At 40.4% G+C, this 23,612-nt stretch overlaps 1 protein-coding gene across 6 annotated transcripts in view; it reads left to right on the forward strand.

Moving 5' to 3' along the window:
- The window catches only part of kmt2cb (lysine (K)-specific methyltransferase 2Cb), a 108,764-nt gene that overhangs the window by 71,804 nt on the left and 13,348 nt on the right, over positions 1-23,612 (forward strand). For 2 of the 6 annotated variants that reach the window (XM_056263010.1, XM_056263035.1), the window contains exons 27-53: positions 1,227-1,404; positions 2,016-2,120; positions 3,105-3,152; positions 4,149-4,286; positions 4,377-4,409; positions 4,483-4,632; positions 5,770-5,914; positions 6,064-6,296; positions 6,551-6,624; positions 8,028-8,231; positions 9,574-11,436; positions 11,560-11,876; positions 11,981-13,653; positions 14,143-14,254; positions 14,369-14,435; positions 14,668-14,731; positions 14,944-15,176; positions 16,269-17,819; positions 17,903-18,094; positions 19,025-19,189; positions 19,362-19,503; positions 19,844-19,985; positions 21,491-21,669; positions 21,789-21,925; positions 22,336-22,546; positions 23,007-23,137; positions 23,455-23,556. In XM_056263010.1, the coding sequence (XP_056118985.1) occupies positions 1,227-1,404; positions 2,016-2,120; positions 3,105-3,152; positions 4,149-4,286; positions 4,377-4,409; positions 4,483-4,632; positions 5,770-5,914; positions 6,064-6,296; positions 6,551-6,624; positions 8,028-8,231; positions 9,574-11,436; positions 11,560-11,876; positions 11,981-13,653; positions 14,143-14,254; positions 14,369-14,435; positions 14,668-14,731; positions 14,944-15,176; positions 16,269-17,819; positions 17,903-18,094; positions 19,025-19,189; positions 19,362-19,503; positions 19,844-19,985; positions 21,491-21,669; positions 21,789-21,925; positions 22,336-22,546; positions 23,007-23,137; positions 23,455-23,556 (8,589 nt within the window). Of the gene's footprint in view, positions 1-1,226; positions 1,405-2,015; positions 2,121-3,104; positions 3,153-4,148; positions 4,287-4,376; positions 4,410-4,482; positions 4,633-5,769; positions 5,915-6,063; positions 6,297-6,550; positions 6,625-8,027; positions 8,232-9,573; positions 11,437-11,559; positions 11,877-11,980; positions 13,654-14,142; positions 14,255-14,368; positions 14,436-14,667; positions 14,732-14,943; positions 15,177-16,268; positions 17,820-17,902; positions 18,095-19,021; positions 19,190-19,361; positions 19,504-19,843; positions 19,986-21,490; positions 21,670-21,788; positions 21,926-22,335; positions 22,547-23,006; positions 23,138-23,454; positions 23,557-23,612 lie in introns of all 6 variants that reach the window. The other 4 variants (XM_056262996.1, XM_056263003.1, XM_056263019.1 and 1 more) reach the window with 3 other exon arrangements.

A 23,612-nucleotide genomic window follows, 5' to 3' on the forward strand; every position in this document is an offset into this window, starting at 1 on the left:
GAGCTGGAGGCTGTCAGGTCAGCTGAACTGAAATGACAGAACAGGCGGTGCGTTGGGAAGTCGTATTACGGCCGATACAGCAGCACGCATGTTGTTTTCATGCTTGTTCCTGTTATTGCCGTGCACACGTGCAGCGGCGTGTGTCTTCGTAGATTGTGCGTCCTGTGGGACTGCGCTGGAGTGGTACGAGACGGGATGAAACATGAGCTCATTTGAGGGGCTCCCATAACGTGACAGTCAGTGCAGTGTAACGGCATACGAGAGCCAGACAGTCGGCTCAGACAAACACAGAGCCATCTGGAAAATCTCCTCTGTACCCAGAAAAGATAATGCTTTCATTACAAATGATAACAGCACAATGTGATTCGAGTATTCCTCTTCAGAAGATTCGCTCTGAATGTCATGATCATCCGAAGTGCAGTACTGTTGTCTTTGACATGAGCGATGTTGTGTTTTCCGAAAATATGACATTTAGAAAATAAATCATGCAAATACTTACAAATATATATATTTTAAATGTTAATACTAGTCAAAGTCTTCTATGCTCCCCAAGGCTGCATTTATTTGTTCAGAAGTACAATAAAAACAGCAATATTGTGAAATATTATTACAATTTAAAATAACTGTTTTCTGTTTTAATCTATTTTTAAAAATGTTATTTATTCCTTTCGATGGAACATCTGAGTTTTCAGCATCGTTACTCAAAGTCTTTAATTATTAATTTGATTTTGATTAATTTAGTGCATCCTTCATGAATGAAATTATGAATTTCTTGTAATTAAAGCCAAAAACAGTTCACATGAATCAGTCTGAATGATTCATTAGCAAATTGGTCTGAATTTGAACGTCGTTTTTAAAATACAAAAAGTCATATTGACAAAAAAAAATCCACTTGTTTGATTAACATAAGTAGGTCATGGGTAATAAACATTTTCCTTTTTGAAATATTCTGTAGTGTAATGGATTACTGACTTGTTACATTTTTGTGTATATTCCTTTTGTTATGCAGTATCTGCATTTTATGGGCCATGAGATGCTCTCTAATATTGGCATCAGCATTCAACATTAAAAAACCCATAATGGTTGACCACTAGTCTGAACAGTTATTGCTCAATTTATGAAAGCCATATTTTTTTAAAACCCATATCATCTTTACTAGACGGACAAATCAGTCGCCTTGCACATTTTATACTGAAGGACTCTCACTCCAATCTCTTCTCTTACAGGAGGCCTTTTTTGGGAAAGACCTGCTGGACAAGAGCAAACAGAGCAGGCAGGAAACCACACGGCTGCTAGAAGATGACCGAGACAGGAAACAGCTCACGGCCAATCAGATGAAGCCATTGTCAAACGCATCACTCAGTGCGTCATCGGCACCGCTGCCCAGTAAAGCAGTAGCAGCACGTACGTTTCTCACAGCTACTGGTGCAATCACACACACACACACATGCAGCCTTTTTGTCTCTTTCTGTTTGTGTCTTTTTTTCCATTTGACATTCAAACCCAGTCTGATTTATAAATATATTTCCCTTGAAGTCAATAGGAAATTTAAATAGACCCCATTTACTTTCTTTACACACATGGGTGCTGGCGGATTCACTGACTCCACAAGTAAAATGGGTTGAGAGTGCAATTTCATGTTGACTTTAAATTTGTCTAAACAATTTAGACCATTTTGCTGGAGTACAAAAGTCAGGGTTATGTCTATGTCTGTTTAGATTAATTGTAATTTGGTTTAGTTTTACCTGCTCCCGTTTTGCCCTGCGTTCCTTGGTCATTAGTTTCTGATTAATCCTTAATTTCTTTTCCTGTAAATGAACTCTCCCTGGGTATTTAAGCCCTTTAGTTCTTTGTCCAGTATAGTCTATGGTTTAACGTAGTTGTGTTCTCCTAAATTTCTCCCTGGATTTATGGTTTATTTCTCTGATTATCCTGCGTCGTGCGCTTCGTACCACACACGTGACTACAATCATTAGGCCCTTATAATTACTTTCCTGCTTTATCCGCATCCACAGAAAACTCTGTGGAGCCTCTAGTGGACCTTTCCGAAGAGCTGAAATCAGACACAGAGCTGCTGGGAATGTTTTCTGATAACATTGGAAAGCAAACAGAGGAGCCCGGTAGGCCATTATGACTGTCTCTAAACATTTGAGAAGAAATGACAGCACACGTTTGCTGTTCTGATGAGCCCCTTCAATGGGGTCCAGCTCTAACTCTAATATTGTCAGTGTCTGGGAATCTCCTTTGAAATGGGAACTTCATAAGTTCATAATGTTCTCGTAATCTTAAAAACCCTGTGATATAAAGGCATGTGCTTAGATGACAGATACAAAGTACTCCTGTTAATAAATGTTCATACAAAGGTTATGTTTTCTTGGGTTGTCAAACGTAGCACGTTGGCACATGCAATCTATTTAGCAGCGTTAATTATTTTTGATGCCGTTAGCACATTATCATAACTCTTAATTTGTTCTGTGTAATTTATAAACATCTCCCTTTATCACACGCAGACAATAAAGCGCAGTATGCATTTCTCGGTAAATGGAGAAAGACTTGCGTTTAATTTATTTATAAATCAAACCCAAATGGGGCGTTTAACAAAAGTAATTTGCATTGTATGGTGGAACTTTATTATTATAAACAAGGTAAACACTGTCATTCATAGAAATGTTCATGCGAACAGGTCAGCGGCAAAAACAACTGTACACGTGTAGGATTTTGTCCATAAAGTGTGTATAAAATAGTTTTATTCCATGATTTGCAATTTCTGTACGCATTTCCCGTGAGTTTATTGCGGTTGAGAAATATACAATATATTATTTGTGTGACTCTACCGCAGAAATACACCTCTAATGTCTTATAGTGTACGGTCAGATGTTCATATCACAAAATAAACTTTGTTTGAAATATATAATAAAATGTTTAATATCTAAATATTGAATAACCTATAAGAAATTGTCTTTTCATTTTGTTAATTTTCTTGGCATTTCCATATTTCATTCTTAGCTCATTTTAATTTACATTGTGTATGAATCATCTGCAGAATCTTTCTTTTTCTCTTCACTGTGCTGATCCCTCATTGTGTTTGGTTTGGGTCTTTGTAGGTCTTGATTTTTGCCCTTTCCAAGTTGAGTACTCTCCTTCACCATTTGGTAAGAGCTCATGATCATGTTTTTTGATTATTTTCTTTTTCTTCTCTTCTCTCACACCCTTTTGCTTGGCTTTTATTGGCACATTACTGTTTTATTGACACATCACTCACATTGTTTACTGCACCTGAATCCAACCATTATGTATCTGCAGTCTATTTAGTTTCACTAAGTAAAACTTCCCATAATGGACAGCAGCAATCCAGTGCTAGATTAACAGAATGTGGTCAAGGACGCTTCTCTTATACCCGCACAGAACTGAGATGTTCTATAGACCGGCATTTCAGAAAACCGAAGACACTGATGAATGGCCTTCCTCCCATGAACAACAGTCAGGGCCTCTTTCTGAATGTATAAGTGAAGAATAGGTGCTCTGTTCCTCTGAGATCCACTGAGTCCTTGGTTTGATGAAAAGGAACCAACCAAGTAATTTGTGAAAGATGTTGAGCTATCATCCCTGCTGTAAAAACAGCCTTGGAGGACGAGGTGGCCTGACCTCCCTCAGAGCCCACAGTTATATTTCTAGTTGAATTATTTGCAGCACTAAGTTGTTTATTCAGTTTTGTCCATGTCAGATATGATGACAGATAACAAGATCCACAACCTGTTCCTTTCCAGTTTAGAGGGATAGTTTACCCAAAAAGTTATGTCATAACCTACTCACTCTCACTTATTGTCATTCCAAACCTGTATAATTTTCTTATAGAGAACACAAACTATATATTTGAAGAATGCTTAAATTGTTTTTGTTTGTAAAATGGAAATCAATGGGAACCAAAATAACATTGCACCCCACTGACTTTTGTTAAATGGAAGAAAATAATACAAAATGAGGGTGAGTAAATTAACATTTTTATTTTGGGGTAAACTATTCCTTAGATTTTTGAAGATCCACCATGGCAAACCCAATTTCAGGACATCAGGGTCCAGTGGTATGTTTTGTTTGATGAGATGAGCGTGACAATATTTGTGTGCTTTTCTGTATATGTGTTTGTATAGGTCTGGACGTTGCTCCTTTAACAGAAGATGCAGCTGCCTCATCTCAAACTCACCTAGGCCGAACTTACTCACGTCAGGTGCCCGAGGAGCCACTGGATGGCATCTTAAGCCCTGAACTGGACAAGATGGTCACTGATGGTCTGTATCTAACAAATGTATTCATTGTTGAATAGTAATATTCGTTCCTGACACATCTAAGTGTAAACACTGAATCTTTCTGCCATACAGAATCAATACTCAGCAGACTCTACAAAATACCAGGTAGGTTATATACTCAAAGAGAGAGAGCATGTTAATCCATTGTGTTGTTAATAACAGACCTGTTTCCTTGCAGAGCTTGGTGGGAAGGATGTGGAGGATCTCTTCTCAGCTGTCCTGAGTCCCAGCACCAGCCAACCTCCTCAGATGCATCAACAGATCCAGGGAGCTCAAACCCTGCATGGTCCCCCAGGCCATGGTTTACATCCCTCCCAACCAAACTCAGGTTTGTTGTAGGAAAAGAATCAATGTTATGCTTGAGTGATATGGTTGAGACTGACAGTAATGTTAGTCTACAGTATGTAATTTAAAGGTGATGCGTGTCATCTTTTCCATGTTAGAACATTCCCATATTGATTTGAATTTGCACAGACAACTATAAATGTGACATTCATAAGTTGACTTCTAAAAGTGTATGAAAAAAAATCTGAATTATTTGAGTATCCCCACCAGGGGTGCATTTCCCATAAGCATTGTTAGCTAACTGTGGTCGCAAGTTCCATCGTTTCCAACCAAGTTTCAGTGATTCCCCAATCCATGGTTCCAATGAATATTCGCAAACAGCATTGCAAAGTTTTTCGTTTGGAACTAATGCTCTCAACGTGTGTTTAGACGCATAGTTTTTTTGTTGTAGGTAATGTGGACTTATGTATATCATGCTCTTGAGCAAAATAAGCAAGCAAACATGCAGTACAATCTTTATTGTTCATTTCACATATATATACAAATTACATTCTACATCTTTTAGTTTGTCAAGAGAATAAAAGCACCGTTTTTGAAGAGCGATGTAATAGTGAACCTGTGAATGAATCAAACATTTGAAAAACAGTTGTAACAGCTGTAAACAGGTCTTTATTTACAGCAATAATCTGACATTAATTCGATCTTGAATGGATTGACTAGCAGATTAATAACTCAACCACCTGCATGACGTCGGTAACGACAGTGTATATTGTTGAACCAACATAGTTTGAATGATGGATGTGTGACAAAGTTTATACAGTTTCGGGAAACAGTCAATGCAAACTAGTTAATTTCTCCAGCAATGCATCTTACTGTGGTAGTTAAGCAGCAAGTTACGGGACATTGCCCAGCACAGCCAACATTGGCTTGCAATGGTTTGAGTTTGGGGCTGGACGTTCTGTTTTGACAATGGCAGACGGGGGGTGTTCAAGAAACCTGTTTGACAACAGTTATTGTTTTTGTAATTCGTTGGGGGTGGTAGTTGTACAAAAATCACACATTTCACCTTTACCAGAATACTCTGGGTTTTGTACCAACTCAGTTGATACGTTGTGATAAATCTTGAAGGCCAGGCATTGTTTTATGCACTGTTGGTCAGTATTGATATGTTTTTGTACAGGAATGTCTTCACGAATGCCGGTGATGAATGGTTTGATGGAACCCAAACAGGAGTTTTCACAGTCCGCGATTGGGCCTGGAACAGGGCCTGAAATGGCTCGAAATATCCCCTCAATGCAGCGCATGCCTTTCTCAGACAATCTTAGGTCAGTTATGAGTATATTTGTTTCAGACAAATGCACACCCACACATATCTAAATTGCAGTAACATGTTCTTGTTCAGTAGGTAAAAATATTGTGGCCTAGTTAGATCAAATCAGTATTTTAGATGACTGTTATTATATCCACTGTGAAGGGACAGGAAGTTCAATCTGATAGCGCAGGAGACTGCTGGTCCGTGGTCCGCTACAGGGTCATCTTCTGCATCTGCTCCAGCCGCTGCCTCGGAGGTGGAGGGAGACTCCATGTCCACTGCACAGAAAAGCACTCTGAAGTGGGAGAAAGAGGAAATGCTCGGAGAACTTGCCACTGTTGCACCCGTCCTGTACACTAATGTCAACTTCCCAAACCTCAAGGAGGAATATCCAGGTGTGCGAAGAGAATTTAAAGTGATCGGTCAAATTGAAAATTTGAAAATCAATAAAATACTATGTTACAATAAACATGAATTTCCATTAGCAGCCCATTTTACTATATTTAATATGTAATCTGACATATTATATATTAAAGTAAATAAGATCTATTTTGATTTACATGTTGACCTTAAATTACACCATCTCTTCTTAATGTCTCATTGTTATTCTTCTAATAGATCATTTTATTTTTATGTTATAACCTTACAGATTGGTCAACACGAGTAAAACAAATCGCAAAACTGTGGAGAAAAGCAAGTTCACAGGACCGGGCTCCATATGTGGTAAGTTGGACAGTATCAGCCAGTGTTGTAGTCGAGACCAGCTCACTCGAGTCCGAGTCGAGACCGAGACTATAGAGGGTCGAGTCCGAGTCGAGACCGAGACCAAAGAGAGTCGAGACCGAGACCAGAGAGGTTGGATAACCTAAGGTTGGGTCTGAAACCAGACCTAAAGATATCTTCAAGAATATGTAAAATATTTGGTGGTAACAATAAAATTGGCACCATACTCAAACAGTAAATCAAATATACCATGGAATCATGTACACTGTAATGGTAAAAAGGCCACATAGTTGGTGGTGTAAAGGTAATTTTATTACAATTATGACTTCCAATTATTACAATCAGTAAGTGCTCTTACACATAACATTACTGCACACGAATTATGTGTGGCTCTTATTTGCAAACTTATGGATGATAAGGCAGACATTTTCAATACATAGTTGAGCTAGAGGCTCCACATCACATCTGACCTGGGTCCTGCTGCATTTGCGCGCCGCGAACGTTATAGTCTCAAGTCATGCTCAGTTGCGCACAAGAAAGTCAGCAATCATTGGACGTTTCAATCAAACAACAATTTAAAGAAATATTAACATGCAGTAATAATCATGACATATTTTGAATGGGACTCGAGTGGACTCGGGAATAAGTCCGAGTCCTAATATGTTCGAGTACGAGTCAATTCCGAGTCAAAATGCACACGAGTCCATGACAAGACCGAGACCATTAAAATATGGTCTCGAGACCGAGTCCGAGTCTCGAGTACACAACACTGGTAACAGCTGTAATACAACGAGGACATCGTCATCACATTATTATGCTATGACAAAAAGTACTTTATAGTTTAGCAGCACTGTAAAATGCCTCTCTCTTCGGCTATTAAGGGCCTACAAAATGTAGATAGAAATTTTTGGATAAATTACAGAAAAGAGCAGCATATATTGTTTTTGTGTTTTGGGAAGCTGGTTTGCTGGTGAACCAGCACATGCAGTGTTTTGAATGCTGGTGTGCTGGCTTGTCGACTAGCTTCACCTGCTAAATTTTGCTGGTTAATAACATGGCTATGATGGTCTACCCGCTAGAGCAGCATCAGACCACTACTAAACAGCATAAATCAGCATGGAATTTATTTCAGCAGGGTATAAGGACACTTTAGTGTTGCTCAAAGTCAAAAGAATAAATTGGGCCCAAGGAGCTCATTACAGTCTGAGAGATAAATAAAAAAGATATGATTAAAGGGAACATTACCTTGACATGAAGGAGTCTAGGCCGACTTAATATAACAATAAAAAAGCTTTTAGACAATTAATCTTAAAACCATGTAATTTTAGCAAATGTATGCAACCATTGAATTGTTATGGTCTTTCTTTGATATCAAACCTGCACGACTACTCTACCATTCACAGCAAAAGGCCAGAGATAACAGGGCAGCCCTACGCATTAACAAGGTCCAAATGTCCAACGAGACCATTAAGCGGCAGCCGACCCAGCCCCAGCAGCCTTTAGAGGAGTTTGATCCTGCTATTCCACCACTGGACCCAGAGTTACTGTTCAAAGATCCACTGAAGCACAAGGAATCAGAACATGAACAAGAATGGAAGTTTAGACAGGTAAGTCTAATATAGGTATGTGTTTGGAAAATGGCTAAATGACAGTTTGGAAACTGTTATCTCAACAAACTAAACATACCACTGGACCCTGATGTCCTGAAATTGGGTTTGTCATGGTAGATCTTCAAAAATTAAAGGAATAGTTTACCCAAAAATAAAAATGTTAATTTACTCACCCTCATGTTGTTCCAAATCTGTATACCTGTTCTTCTTGTGGACTACAAAATAATATATTATATATATTTTAAACTGTTTGCAACACATTTTTCAGCTGCATTTTGAGCTACAGTTTTTAATGTTGTTGAAATGTTTGCAGAAGCGACCTTCAAAATAAACTCTACTAAAGCATTTATTTCAGCGGGCAGAAAAGAATATGATTTTTTTTTTTAAAACGTCATGTTCTTCAAGCATAAATCCACACATCTCAAGATATCCTCAGAACTTCAAATTAATTACATCCATGTTCTCTTTTGCCTAGAAATAAATAAACTGATCAAATGACGTAAAAAATATAGGCTGCTTGATTATGGGGCAAAAATCATAATCACAAATATTATGGTCAATATTGAAATCACGATTATTTAACACAATTATTGGTGGTAATTTTAGTAAATCAGTAAAATTTCTCAATTTTCAATAGGCTAAAACAGTTACAAAAAAAAACAAGTAAACTGTCAGTAATACAATAAGAACAAAGAAACTAGTTACAAACAAAGTTGCAGTGTTCAAATAAATACAACCGAACAAAAATACAAATGAAATAAACAGTGCTTTAAGTTTTTCATGAAGATGTACTAACAGTAGTATTCGGATAAGTAATAGCCTACAGCAGAAATTGAATAATCGAATGTAAAATAACTCTGCATAATCTTCACTGTACACATTATATATATTTAATACATTAAAATACGTCCCGCAGTTTAGCAACAGTAGACTGCATATTTCAACACTCACTTATTCGGCTGATTTGAAGAAGTTTGGCTTAGGGAGGAACGAAAGCGCACGGCTGTGAAGGAAAGGATGGTGCGCTGGTCAGAATGTGGCAGCGGCACAATAATCCTTTTACCTCAATTATCTTGTTTTCATAATCGTTAAAAGCCAAAATTGAAATCGAAAATCAATTTCGATTAATGGCACAGCCCTAATATAGATTAATATAGTTGTTTTGAACTCTAAAATAAAAACTTTATTAACTCTAAAATACTTTATTAATTCTAACTAATTACTATTCCATGATTTTTATTATTACTGTGCTCTATTGTGTATTTTAAATGAATCATAAATTGTACATTTTCTTACTATTTAATCATTAGAATATATATATTTTCGCTTATTGTTACAGCAAATGAGACAGAAAAGTAAGCAGCAAGCTAAGATTGAAGCTACACAGAAACTGGAGCAGGTGAAGAATGAACAACTTCAACAGCAGCAGCAACAACTCCCATCAATCAGCCAATCTGAGGAAGACTCTTCCAGTGGCCTGAAGAGTCCTGTCTCTGTGCATTCTAATAATGAGAACATGTCTCCCAAGCAGCTCAGTTCAAAGAATGGGGTTTCAAAGTCACAGCTGCCTGGCACGCCTACATCATGTTCCCCTGATGATGTATTTTTGCGCCCTCATCCTCCACCCCCATCTTCGGGATCTCAGCCTCAATCCCCTCAGATGTTCTCCCCAAGCTCCTCTGGCTCTAGACCATCCTCACCCTGGGATCCCTACACCAAAATGGTAGGCACACCCAGACCACCACCAACTGGGCAGGGAACTCCACGCCGTAACTCGGAATCAGGGAAATCTCCCAGGGGTCTTTCGGAGCCAATTGGCTCTCCAACAGCCATATGTAATGATCCCTATGCCAAGCCCCCAGACACTCCAAGGCCAGCAGGAGCTACAGATCCTTTTCTCAAGCCTATGTGCCCTCCTAGAGCAAATCAAACTTTGGAAGGAAGACATCTTGTTGGCTCCCCAGGCCATGATCCTTTCTCTAGGGTGTCTGTGAGAAAGGAAGCCTACCAGAGGATGCCTCAAGGCAGGATGATACTCTCAGACCCTTATGCTCGTCCTTTACTCACTCCTATCCCAGGCAGCAATGAATCGGGGTCCGTCCAGGTCTTTAAAACCCCTATGCCACCTCCTCAGGCTCAGGAACAATATGCAGGTATGCATGCACGGAGAGTAAGTGGGGATCCTTTTGAAAGATCAATGATGCCCCCTCGTTCCTCTGAGGGATTCTCTCAGAATCAACATAATGATCCTTATGCACAGCCTCCGCTCACTCCACGTCCTGCAGTAAGTGACGGCTATGCAAATCAGAGGGTTTTACGGCAGCCCCAAACCCTCCCATTTCCTCAGTCTGGACCAATTGCACGCCAGCCTTCCTGTAATCCATATGCTCGAGCACCCTCTACTCCTCGGCCAGACTATTCTCAGTGTGATCCCTATGGACAACAACCTGTTACACCAAGACCTTCGAGTGACCCTTTTGCCCAATCTCCGTTTTCTAACCCCTACGCCAGAATGCCAGGCACACCTAGACCACATGACCCTGAACCCTACTCTCAGCAGCCTGCATCTCGCCATCCAGTCATGATGAATCAACCCTCTCAGCAGCAGACTCTAAACCCCATAATGTCCCCTATGTCAATGGACCCTTACGCACAACCCCCTGGGACCCCACGCTCAGGAATGGCAGACCGGTTCCCCAAGTCTCCAAGTCACCAAAGGACTGCTGATCCTTTTAGTCAATCTCCTGTACTGCCACGTTTGCTAGGGCCCGATCATCATGCACAGTCAATGGGAAGGTCCCATCTATTACCTAATGATTCATGTGCACATCTAACACAAACACCTCACCCTGGAGGTGTCGGACAGGGATTGGGACCTGGGCCCATGTCCAATCAAGATCCATTCTCCCCTCCTCAAGTGCTGATGCAAGACACATTTGCCAGTCCAAAAAAACATGGTCCTCAGACCCTCAAACATCTAGGTATGACAGATGATACCAAATCTCAGCAGCTATCCAGTCAACCTAATCAGACACCCATCCATGACCCCTTTGAGCAGGCCGCCATAATTCCCCATTCTCAGTGTGGAGAAAATAAGGAGCAACAAGGATTAGTACAGAGTATCAGTTCCCACACCATGGGGCAGCCCAGCACCGGAGTTCAAACAGTACCACTTGCTGAAGCTGAGGAAAGACTCAGACAGGTGTTGTTTTATTTTATTGCTACTCTTTTTAAGATGGTTTTATTTCTAATGAGGTGCATTATATCAGTTACAATGTATAATATGTACAACAGCAATTAACACATACCATTAATTTTTTCACAGCGTCAGCGTATTCGAGAGCTAATCCTCAAACAGCAACAGCAGAAAAGTGCCATACGTCAAGACAAGGGTGTACAGGATCATCCACTGTCCATGCCTCCAGGAACCCCTCAACACTGGAGTCAGGAGTCTACAGGCCAACAGAATGAAATTTTTAATCGCCCACCACCACCATATCCTGGTCCAGGAGCTGTAAGAGCCCCTCAGAGATTTCATGGGCCATACCCAGGGGATCAGCAGGGGCATTTCCCTGAAGGCCACTTTCCTAGACCACAATTTCCTGGGGATGCCGACTCAAATATAAGGCAGCTTGGGCCAAGGTGGGTGAATTTGCATACTACCAAACTTGTAGCACTTTGCATTAATGAAGGGACTAAATTTTTTCAAAAATGCAAAAATGGTAATCTTCTTTTGTTGATTTTAGGATGCCCCTCACTTCTAGTGTCCAAGGTCCTATGGGAGCTCCAAGACCTCATCAGATGCAGGACTCAATAATTGAAGCTCATCCACAGATGAGAAGATCCATGTCTATGGACTTGGGAAAATCAATAGGTGGCAGCCCTTTAGTAACCTCACATTTGCCGCCTCGTGGCATGCACATGCAACAGCATAACATTATGGGGGCTTTCATAGAACTGAGACACAGAGCACCAGATAACAGACTGCGGCTTCCCTTTGGACCGCCTGTTATGCATGGAAATCGAATGGAATCGCCCTCACACCAACGACCCCCAGGTTTCTTGGTGGGCCAAGAAATGGGATTCCCCTTCAATCAGGTTCCAAAGACAATGAACACAACAATGAATCAGTCTCAGGTAGCTGTTACACAGATGCAGGCATCTCTGAGCTTGGGGAATTTACAGCAGGCCAATATTCCGCTGAGAGCTGGACATCCACAAATCCCCCTGACAAGGTCTATTAGCCAACCTGCTTCCAATGAGACTCTCAGTGCTCCTTTACTCACAAATATTGCTACATCTGCTGTACAAAATGATGAGGTCCCTTTATCCTCAAATGAAGTTCCCGAGGAGAAAATTGATACTGATGAATCTGCTGTGAAGGACCTTGAAGATGTTGAGGTGAAGGACCTTGTTGATGCCGATTTAGAGAACTTAAATCTTGACCCAGACGATGGAAAGGACTTGGATCTTGAAACAAATGACCTGCATCTAGATGACTTCTTAACATCTGGTAAATTTGATATTATTGCTTATGCTGATGCTGATTTAGATCTTAGTGAGGACCTGGATCTCAGTGATCCTATGGAAGACCACCCTGAGACGTCTGATGTCCAAAAGACCCAAGCTGAGAAAAAGACAGAAAGTTTTGATGACGCATCCTCATCATCATGTTCTACAAGTGGCGAAGTGGTGGACAAAACTGCCCAGTCTCAAGGTCACATCAGTAAAGACGTTCCTCAGGATCAGGTGTTGGTTTCTCTGAAAACAGAGGATAGCAAAAATGGAATTAAAGACTGCTTGTCCCAAAACACTTCTTGTAAGAATCAGATAAATGATAGTGCTGCCATTAATCAAGCGGGCTTTGAAAGTGATATTGATGCCAGTTTACAGGTTTCAAAGACTGGAATTCACCCTGATGCTACTCCAGTGCTTTCAAGTATGCTGGTCAATGTACAACCAGAAGGTGAATCACTAAAGCAGGAACACTGTGGTCAGTCAGCGGCACAAAGCAACTCTCCAAATCAGGAAGCTACAATGTCACTCAGTAGTTCTATGCTGGGGCAAGGAAACTTCTCAGTGCAGGGGATGGATTCTGGCCTCAGTATTGGCCAATCGTTGGTGTCTTCTCATGGCGAAAGTGAATTAGAAGTCCCGGACTCCATTCAGGAACAGCAACAAAGCCATATTTTCGGCATGGATCAAAAAGATGCTGTACTCTCAGGGGAACAACACAGTATTCTTACACAACAGGCAATGTTGTCACAGCAAGGTCTTCTGAATAGACCACTCCTTCTGGAGGAGCAGCCACTTCTTCTCCAAGATCTCCTGGATCAGGAAAGACAGGAGCAACAACAGCAGAAGCAAATGCAAGCGATGATAAGACAACGTTCAAGTGACTCATTCTTCCCCAACATAGGTAAGGTTTAGATAATATAAAACGATGTACTTTTGTTCTTCCTTAATGCCTCAAGATTAGGCTTTTCTCTGTTTTACATGTAGTAAACAGCTGGTCAAAAACTGAAAAGATAAGAAACTCATTGTACAACATTTGACTGTTTCAGTGTACACATAGAACTACTTACTTACAAACTGCTAAATTCAGTTTTGAACGGCTGCTTGGCTGGAAATTCGGTCTGTTGGTAATTACATTTGTAATTTTGAGTAAATAGCATTTTTCATGTCATTACATATATGAAACTAAAATAACACAAAGTACAGTGTTCAGTGTTATTCCAGCACAATTTTCTAGACCTGGTGTTTACTGTGAAATGCATTTTTGTGATTTAAATCATAAACCAAGCTAAATAATTTATATATTTGTACTTTATATTTAGTAAGAAACATATTTTGGCTATATACATATAATTTACATAAATGTGCATACTTTTTTCAATGATTTATTCAGATTTTGATGCTATCACTGACCCCATAATGAAGGCAAAGATGGTTGCATTGAAAGGAATCAATAAAATGATGGTTCAGAACAACATGGGAATGACTTCAATGGCCGTGAACAAGTGAGTTAATAGTCTTGTTTGTTTAACTGAAATATTATTAGATTTATTTCAGTGTGTATGTGCATGTGCACTAATGGCTCATCCATTATTCCTCTTTTACAAAATCCCAATTAGTGTCCAGACAGGGCAGGCGCTACCTGGCCCTGAAGAAGTTGTATCTCCGATGCAGTTGACTGGACAGGTAAGACTCTTTGCAGATTAGAATGTCTGGTCTACACATCCTCCACCCCTTTTGTGTTTGCTTATTAAATATTTTGGCTAATTTGATTTTCCTTTAGAAACAAATAAGAGTGTAATATTCTCAGCTGTAATTTCAATGCATTTCTCATAATTTCTTCCTTAATCAATGCATAAAAGGTGTGCAGATCAAGTCCATAATGATTGTGTAATTTTGTCGTAAATCTCTCTTTTAGGATGGCAAACTTGCTCCTCAAATGGCACTACCCAATCCCCCAAATTTTGGAACAGGATTTGCCCGTAAGTTTTTAATAATTATATATATCATTATACAGTCCATATGGTTTATCTTCCAGTTATAGGGCAAACATTCTGAATATGAATATGTATAATGTGTAATGTAATTCCAGATTAAGCATTTACTGAACATATTTAAATGTTATTTTACCTTTAATCACAAAAATGTACTCTTTAAACCAGTCATTAATAATTCCAACCTTTCCCCCATTAAGATGACACACAGAAGGTTCAGTATGAGGACTGGCTCAGGGAAACCCAGCAGCTGCTTCAGATGCAGCAGAAATATTTGGAGGAGCAGATTGGGGCCCACAGAAAGTCAAAAAAGGCCCTGTCAGCCAAGCAGAGAACTGCCAAGAAAGCAGGACGGGAGTTTCCTGAAGAAGACGCAGAGCAGCTGAAACATGTGACAGAGCAGCAGGGGGTTGTTCAGAAACAGCTGGAACAGGTAAACCACACACATCATATCAATCATCCATGGTTTTATCTTCATGAGCTGATTTGTTTAAAGGTGTCTCTGGCCTCTCTTTCTGAAAACTAAACCTATTAAAACACTTTTCAGTTCATAAGATAATCCCAAAAAGCATTGAAATGTACATTTAAAATGCATTTCATGACTGTCCTTTTAACAGAGAACTATTCACTTTGTCATTTGATTTAAGGCCCGTTCACCAATAACAATATCTATGAAGACAACTATAATGATAAATATATTAGCATCCTAGCTAATGCATGATAACCTGCCAATTTAAATGTTCAAGCGTTTTAAAGTAAGGTGGACTCTGATTAGCCGTCAATGTTTTTATCGTTCATCAGATGAAAAAAAATAATTTCTGGAAGTGATTCCAACGTGTGTCAATATTGTTATAGTGGTTGTGTGGACTTCTCTATTATCATAGAATTAGAACGATTATTAAAACTTTATAGTTATAGATATAGTTATAGTTATCATCCTTGGTGTGAACAGGCCTTTAATCATCGCACCCTTCAGTAGTTTTTCAGAATGTTTTAATAAGTGAATACAAATTCCTTGAATCCTTAAATATTTGTATGACTATTTCCCTTTGTAATAGTCAAATAAAGAATTTTAATAAAGTAAGATTTTTTTGCAGTATTCAAGGACAGAACATGTTCCAAAAAAAAAAATCATTTAAATCTGTGGTTCAGCTATGGTCTTTACAATTTGAAAAAGTAATATTCTATGAAAAAACATTTTCTGATGTAAGAAATACTATTACATTTACAAACAATTAATGTCTAATGAAGAGTAGTAGTATTATTTCTAATATACAGTTGTTAACATTATATTAGTTTAGATGTCATGTCATTATCTAGCAACAATACTTTATATCATACATTGTCTTTTTGATAAATTGTGGTGAATCCTTGAAACAAGGACATATTCTTAAATCTTCCATTCCAGTTCTTTCAAATTTCCCTCAAACTTTGTGACATTTTCTTGTAAGTTCAAGGACATTTTGGAATGAATGTTGTAAATGTTTCAGTCCAATTTAAAATTATTTTTCTCTGCTTTTTCTAGATTCGAAAGCAGCAGAAGGAGCATGCAGAGCTGATAGAGGAGTACAGAGTTAAACAGCAGCAACAGGGTGGCATGCAACCCCCAGTGCTGTCTGGAATGCCACCAATGCAGCCTCATGCTGGCATGATGCCAGTTGGGCCCCCCATGAACCAACCTATGATGGGTCCCATGATGCCCATTCAGCTTCACCCTGGCCAACCAGATGCAGCTAATGTGTCCAACACAGCAGGCTGGCACCCTGGTGCACCTGTTCCTAGTGGAGGACCTCAAATGCCAGGAGTAATGCCCGCTCAAGTAGTGCAGGCACAGCCGACAGTGGCTAGGCCCAGTCAGGGGCAGGCAGGTGGCGAGTCTCCTCACGTGAATTTCGATGATACCAACCCATTTAGCGAAAGTTTCCAGGAGCGTGAGCGCAAGGAGAGACTACGGGAGCAGCAGGAGAGGCAAAGAGTTCAGCTCATGAAGGAGGTGGAAAGGCAGCGTGTGAAACACTGCATGGAGCAACAGCAGGTTCCTAACTGCCAAGATGGTACCATGAGGGCCCTGTCCCAGATGCCTTTTTACAACCAGGACCTACCGCAGGACTTCTTGCAGCCACCCAGAATGCAGCAGCAGATGCAAGGGCCACCATTTCCACAGCAACAAGGCATGCAACCAGGGTTCATTGGAGGACCTTCCAGACCAATGATGGGTAACGGTCCATTCCCTCAGGAAATGGGACCGGGATTTGTTTCTGAGAACCTAGCATCCCATGGGCCTAACTTTGTCCAGGCACAAGCTAGACCTCAGAGATACCCTGGGCCAAATATGATGCCTCAAAATGCAGCTCAAGGGCATCCATTTCCAATGGATGGACCCACGCCCTTGCCTCCAAACTTTCCAGTTCCCGGTCCATCGCTTATCCAGCTGTACTCCAACATCATCCCGGAGGAGAAGGGTAAGAAGAAAAGGAACCGCAAGAAGAAGAAAGATGATGATTGTGAGTCACTGAGAGCTCCTTCCACACCTCACTCTGACCTGACAGCCCCGTTAACACCCTGCGTGTCAGATACGTCATCCACACCGACAAGGAACCCAATGGTCTTCGGTGACCATGAGTTCTGCGAGATGTCCCAACCTGGATCGTCTACACCAGGCTCCATGAGCAGCCAGCCGCACTCTGAGCTGGAGCGCCAGCTCTCTGAAGGCAGCTGTGGTGGAGGGCCAGAGATGACCATGAGCCATCAGGAGATGCATGACAGGATCCTCTCCAACATCAAATTGGAGAAGGTGGAGGCGAGTGACTGTCATGGACATAAGGGAATGGAAATGGAAATAGGAATAGGCATGGTCAAGGTAGAAGGAGAGAGGGAAGGAATGATGCTTCATCATGCGATTCAAAGTCCAGCCAACAGCTTGAAAGGAGAAGCTGGGAATGAACTCCTCAAACACCTCCTAAAGAATAAGAGGACTCCACCTCACCAGAGGTCTGAAGACAGTCTGAGGTCAGAGGAAGAGGGATCCACGGACAGCAAAGCATTTCTGCGACAGTGCTCCATGGATAGCACTGGGGTGAGTGATTGAGGATGCTTAATTTTCATTTTAAAACATGAAACATGTAAACACATGACTGTGTTATTTTCCCTTCCCCACAGACATTCTCGGATCCAAACCACCCTGATTTCCCTGGACCATTACTTCCAGAGGACAAGAAGAAACAGAGGAACAAGAGGGCACCCAAGAGCGGAGACAGACCCGCCCCCCGCTGTAAAAAGAGGAAGAAAGAGGAGGATGAGAGTCAAGCAGTGTATTCCTCGACTGAGACTGTAATGACCCAATTAAAACAGGTAATTTTATACTGTTATGATTTAGCATTTTTAGCAATGTGATTGCTGAATTTTCATCAGCATCATTACCAGTCTTCAGTGTCACGTGATCCTTCAGAAATCATTATATTAAGCAACTTTCTTATTATTATTAATGTTGAAAACAGTTGTGCTACTTAATATTTTTTGTGGAAACCATGATTTTTTTAATATACTTCTTTGATGAATGGTAAATTCAAAAGAACATCATCTCTTTGAAACTGAAGTATTTTGTAACATTGTAAATGTCTTTACTGTCACTTGTTCAATTTAATGCGTCATTGCTGAAAAAAACATTGTGTGTTCTTAAAAGTCTTATTATCGAAGGTATTTTTATATTCTAAATTATTATTCTTCTTTTAAGGACATCTAGCTTTATTTGGGGAGGGGGGGGGGGGACTAAATGCTTATTAAAAAGGCTGTTCTCCTAAACTTTATATTCATCAAGAGTTGACAGAAAATTTATATTTCCACAAACATTTTAAGCTGTTTTCAACATTTATAATAATCAGAAATGTTTATTGAGCAATGTTTATTGAAAATATATTGAAACAGAAAACTTTCACATTTGCTGTTTTTACTGTATTTTTGATTGAATAAATTCAGCCTTGATGAGCACATACTTGACGACATATTTATTTCTGTCCTCTTGATAAAGCACCCATATTTTGTGTGATCTAACTATACACTTAACAAAAACAATACTATTTTTGATAACAAATATTTTTTAAGTGTATTTTATCTTTTATCATAATAAATACTCATCACTTAAGAAGTTGTCAGGTTTCTGACAGGTTTTTTACATTTACATAGGACCTCAGTAGCACAGGTTTCTCTCTTCTAATGCTTTTTTAAACATGACCTTTATCTCCCATATGTTGCTCTTTTTGTCTCATTGTTTCATTGCAGCAGCAGCTCTCTCTCTTGCCCCTAATGGAGCCTCTGGTGGGGGTGAACTTTGCCCATTTCATGCCCTATGGGGGTGGACAGCTGGATGGAGAGAGCCGTCTCTCGGGCACATTTGGAAGCGCCTCATTGGACGGTGTCTCAGACTATTACTCCCAACTGATTTACAAGGTAATTAAGAATAGCTAATAAAATACTCCATGACTGTACATTTGCTACTGAAGCATCAAGCGATCACTTTTATTACTTACATAAAGTCTTGTGATATCAGCAGTAAACTTCACTTATTAGATTTCATTTATGAGCTGTGCAGATGGTCACTCATATTTGTATCTCTCTACAGCAGAATAACCTGAGCAACCCACCCACCCCTCCTGCCTCCCTGCCCCCGACACCACCTCCAGTGGCACGGCAGAAGTTGCTCAATGGCTTTGCCACAACAGAAGAGCTTGTCAGCAAAGGTGGTGGCATTGTTGGACATGATGGTGAGTGGAAACTTTGAATTTGATGTTGATAGTGATAATTTTGACTAGATATGGACAGGCCAATGAACTGTTTACTCTTGACTAGAGATAATAGGTTTGGCCAATACTTTTTTTAGCATTAACCACATATTTATATTTTTCTGGTTATCGTTTTTTTTTGGTCAATATTGAGTCTACCAAAAAACGCCGCCATTTAGAAACTTAGCAGTTTATAGTAATAGCCCAAAATAAAGATACATTTAGTTCACACAACATAATATTTCTAATGCACAATGAGAGCTAATATAAATACACTACTGACGCTGGTTGTTTTTTTTGGGGGGGTGGTTTGTTTCAACAGTCACCAAAGGGTTGCTTTCTCGACCGCTGCAGTTTAAGGCTGAGGAGGAGCTGCTGGCTCGAGCACTGGCTCAGGGGCCCAAAACTGTGAATGTGCCGGCCTCTCTTCCCACCCCACCTCATAACAACCAGGAAGAGCTCAGGTCAGTACACGGATACCAAAAACTGGGATTACAGTTAGTCTAGCACAGTCCATGTAGCAAGTTTTTTTTAACGAATAGAAAAAATAGATCGAATAGAAATAAAAAGTGTTAGTATTAATGGGACAAGTATTAATGAAAAAGATGCCTAAGGACTCAGCAGCTCTGGTTGAGTTAGGCAGGTCATTCTGCCAGCTTGGAACAGTCAAGGTAAAGGTCTGTGAAAGTAAATTTGTGCCTCTTTGGGATGGCACCACAAGGTGCTGTTCACTTGCAGAACGTAAGCTTCTGGAGGGCACATAGGTCTGATGTAGTGAGTTTAGGTATAGAGGTGCAGAGCCAGTGGTTGTTCTGTAGGCAAACATCAGTGCCTTGAATTTGATGCAAGCGGCTATTGGCAACCAGTGAAAACTGATGAAGAGAGGCGTGACATGCTCTCTTCAGCTCGTTAAAGACCACTCTTGCTGCAGCATTCTGAATCAGTTGCAGAGGTTTGACAGTGCATGCTGGAAGGCCTGCCAAGAGAGTATTATAATAGAACAAGAGCTTGGACAAGGAGTTGTGTAGCAAACTCCGATAGGAAGGGCCTGATCTTCCTAATGTTGTATAAGGCACATTTGCAGGGCCGGGAAGTTCTAGCAATGTGGTCTGTGAAACTTAGCTGATCATCAATCACAACTCCATGGTTCCTGGCTGTCCTGGAAGGAGTTGTGGTGGATGAGCGGTTGGTCCAAACCACAAGCAGTTCTGTCTTGGCAAGGTTGAGTTGAAGGTGATGGTCCTTCATCCAGCAAGAAATGTCTGTTAGGCAGGCAGAGATGCCAACAGCTACCCTCAGATCCTCTGGCCGCAATGAGAGGGACAGTTGTGTGTCATCACCATAGCAGTGATAGGAAAAGCCATGTTTCTGAATGGCTAGTGACATCATGTAGATGGAGAAGAGAAGGGGTCCAAGCACTGAGCCCTGAGGCACCCGAGTAGCTAGATGATGCGACTTGGATACCTCACCCTCCAAGTAAACCATAGTGTAAATAACATATTTAAACCTATCAAACTAAACAAGAAATCCTAGGGTTGATTCCTCAGTTAGGGGACGTTTTCTGTCCTCTAGGATAATTTTATAGATAATGATTCTACTTTCTCTATTTTTTGGCTTGTCTTTTACCCAGACCTTTTAACTTCTAAATCTTCTAAATAAATTTAGTGTTAGAATCAGTAAAATTGTATCATCATCATTACACCAAAATCCACTTGAAGGTTTATCAAAGCCTTGATCAGATCTTGATTGCAGAGCAAATGTTTTAACACAGATGAAAACTTTAAGGAGTTTAATTTTCCAAAGCTATCAAAAGTGCATAAAGGTAATGGTGGACAGTACTTTGAAATGTGATTGTGTATAAACATGGCACACAAATATCTTGAATTATGTATTTTCTCATTTCTACACTTTAATCGATTTGCAGTTTCTCAGTTAAAATGTAACCAATCTATTTCTCTCGTACACACAGGGGACAGGAGCACTGTGAAGACAGAGACACCCCAGACAGCTTTGTCCCATCTTCTTCCCCAGAGAGTGTCGTTGGCATGGAAATCAGTCGCTATCCTGATCTCTCATTGGTCAAGGAGGAACCTCCTTCTCCAGCCCTGTCTCCAGTAATTCCAATGTTTCCTGTCTTTAGGGGCAAAGGTAACTAGCTCATTCCCTTTTGTGCCTACAATTACACTATAAATGTGCTGGGTGCTGCTGAGTGACCACAGTGGATTTGATCAATTAAGCCATTTTTATTTATTCCTCTTATTTTCAAGGCTCAGAGGTCAGGTTAAGAGAGGTCAAGATGGAGCCTTCATCTGTGTTCTTCGGCTCTCCATTTGGATCGGTGCAAAATGGTTCCAACACTGGGCTGGTGTCCATCGCCATCACACTGAAGCCAGCTGCTGCTGAGGTGAGAAACAGTGTTGGTTTACCAGAGAGCAGAGTTACCAGCAGAATTTGTTTCGATAGACACCACAAGAACACTACATAAAAAACAACACAGTACAACAAAACATGGAATAACAAGTACAACAATTTCCATACTACAGAATGGGTGCAAAGATGGGTGTCTTTGACACAAGATTTGACAGATAATTTAAATTCCCAGAACAAGAAGTCAGTGGGATTGGAGTGAGTACAAATGGTATAAATAACTAGATTTGTAAATTTTCTGAAGAAAATGTGAGTTGTTTTTGCCATTGAAAAAACTTGCTGCCTCAACTCTTAAGTATGTGTACTAAGCATAGTGTTGCTTGCATCAGCAAACACATATCTATACCGCTCTCATTACTCATTGTCTGGTTTCCTTTACTCTTTCAGAACATCACTGACGTTGTCGCAGCCATTGCTGACCTGATCCGTGTGAAGATCCCCAGCAGCTATGAGGTCAGCAGTGGCCCGGGCTCTATGGGGGCCATCAAGACCTCTGTGGATGCACAACGTCTAGCCTCTGCACTTCACGAGCCGAATGGACCACGGGCCACACGGCAAGCGCCTTACCACCTGCAGTTACAGCACAACCATAACAAAGGTGAGGAATGCCTGCTTATCCATATTTTGGTCTTATGTCATAATTACCTCCTTAGTGTCACATGATCTTTCAGAAATCATTCTAAAATTACTGTGATCTAACAATTAGATCAGGATCTAATTGTTTATCCATCAGTTGCTAAATGTGCAGTATTATGTTTGTGTCTGGCTCAGCTACTGACGGAAAATCACTATTGATTTTGCGAACGATTGGGGAAGCTACTTAAACACAGTAGTGATCTTGGGCTGAACTATCCTATTGAAGTCTGCTCATCTGTGTCAGATACTCACTTAATGAATGTACTGAATCAGATTAAACGTCTCAGTACAAGATCACATCTCATTCATCACAGGGAAATGACACCGCTCTCTTTTATTGTTGTGTAATTGCTGTTTTTACGCTAATCAGAGCTGGTAGGAGGAACTTTTTCTGTTTTTTGACAACTGTGGATCTCTTTCAGGTGGCAGAGAGCAGTATAAGAAGGGACAGGGCAGCCCAGGACAGAGGCAACAATGGTGTCAACAATGTAAAGTGGTAGTCCTGGGCAATGGCGTGAGAAAAATGACCAAAGATGGGCAAGGCAAAGCACAGGTAGGAATATGTGATTTTTGTTTGCCCTTAATGTATTTAAAAATGGCATTTGCAACCCATTTTATCTATAAAATTTTACATATTTCCATGTGAAATGTAAAGTGTGACTTAATTTGATTAATTGGGAATTGATTGGATTATTGTGGACTTTCTATGTCAGAATGAGGCCAGACTAATGCTAATGCCTAAATAGTTATTTTGCTATTGGTTAACATTAACCAATAGAATGAATGGCCTTGGTGACATCAGCAGGAAAGTTGTTTCAGAGGCGAAGCAAGTTACATTATTACAACGTCTCATCCTCTGATTTCTCCCAGGAGTCCCAGTTATGTTCTGATGGGGGTTTGGTGTTCTGCAGTCATAGCTGTCTCATTTTGCACTCATCATCCACTCAGTCCAATGGGAACACCGACACCAAGGTTTGTTTTCTCAGTCATAATCCATATGCAAACAGCTTTGAGACTGAGCATGGCTA

Source organism: Rhinichthys klamathensis, unplaced genomic scaffold (assembly GCF_029890125.1).
Source record: "Rhinichthys klamathensis goyatoka isolate OS25496 unplaced genomic scaffold, OSU_Roscu_1.1 h1tg000011l_1, whole genome shotgun sequence".
Taxonomy (NCBI): domain Eukaryota; kingdom Metazoa; phylum Chordata; class Actinopteri; order Cypriniformes; family Leuciscidae; genus Rhinichthys; species Rhinichthys klamathensis.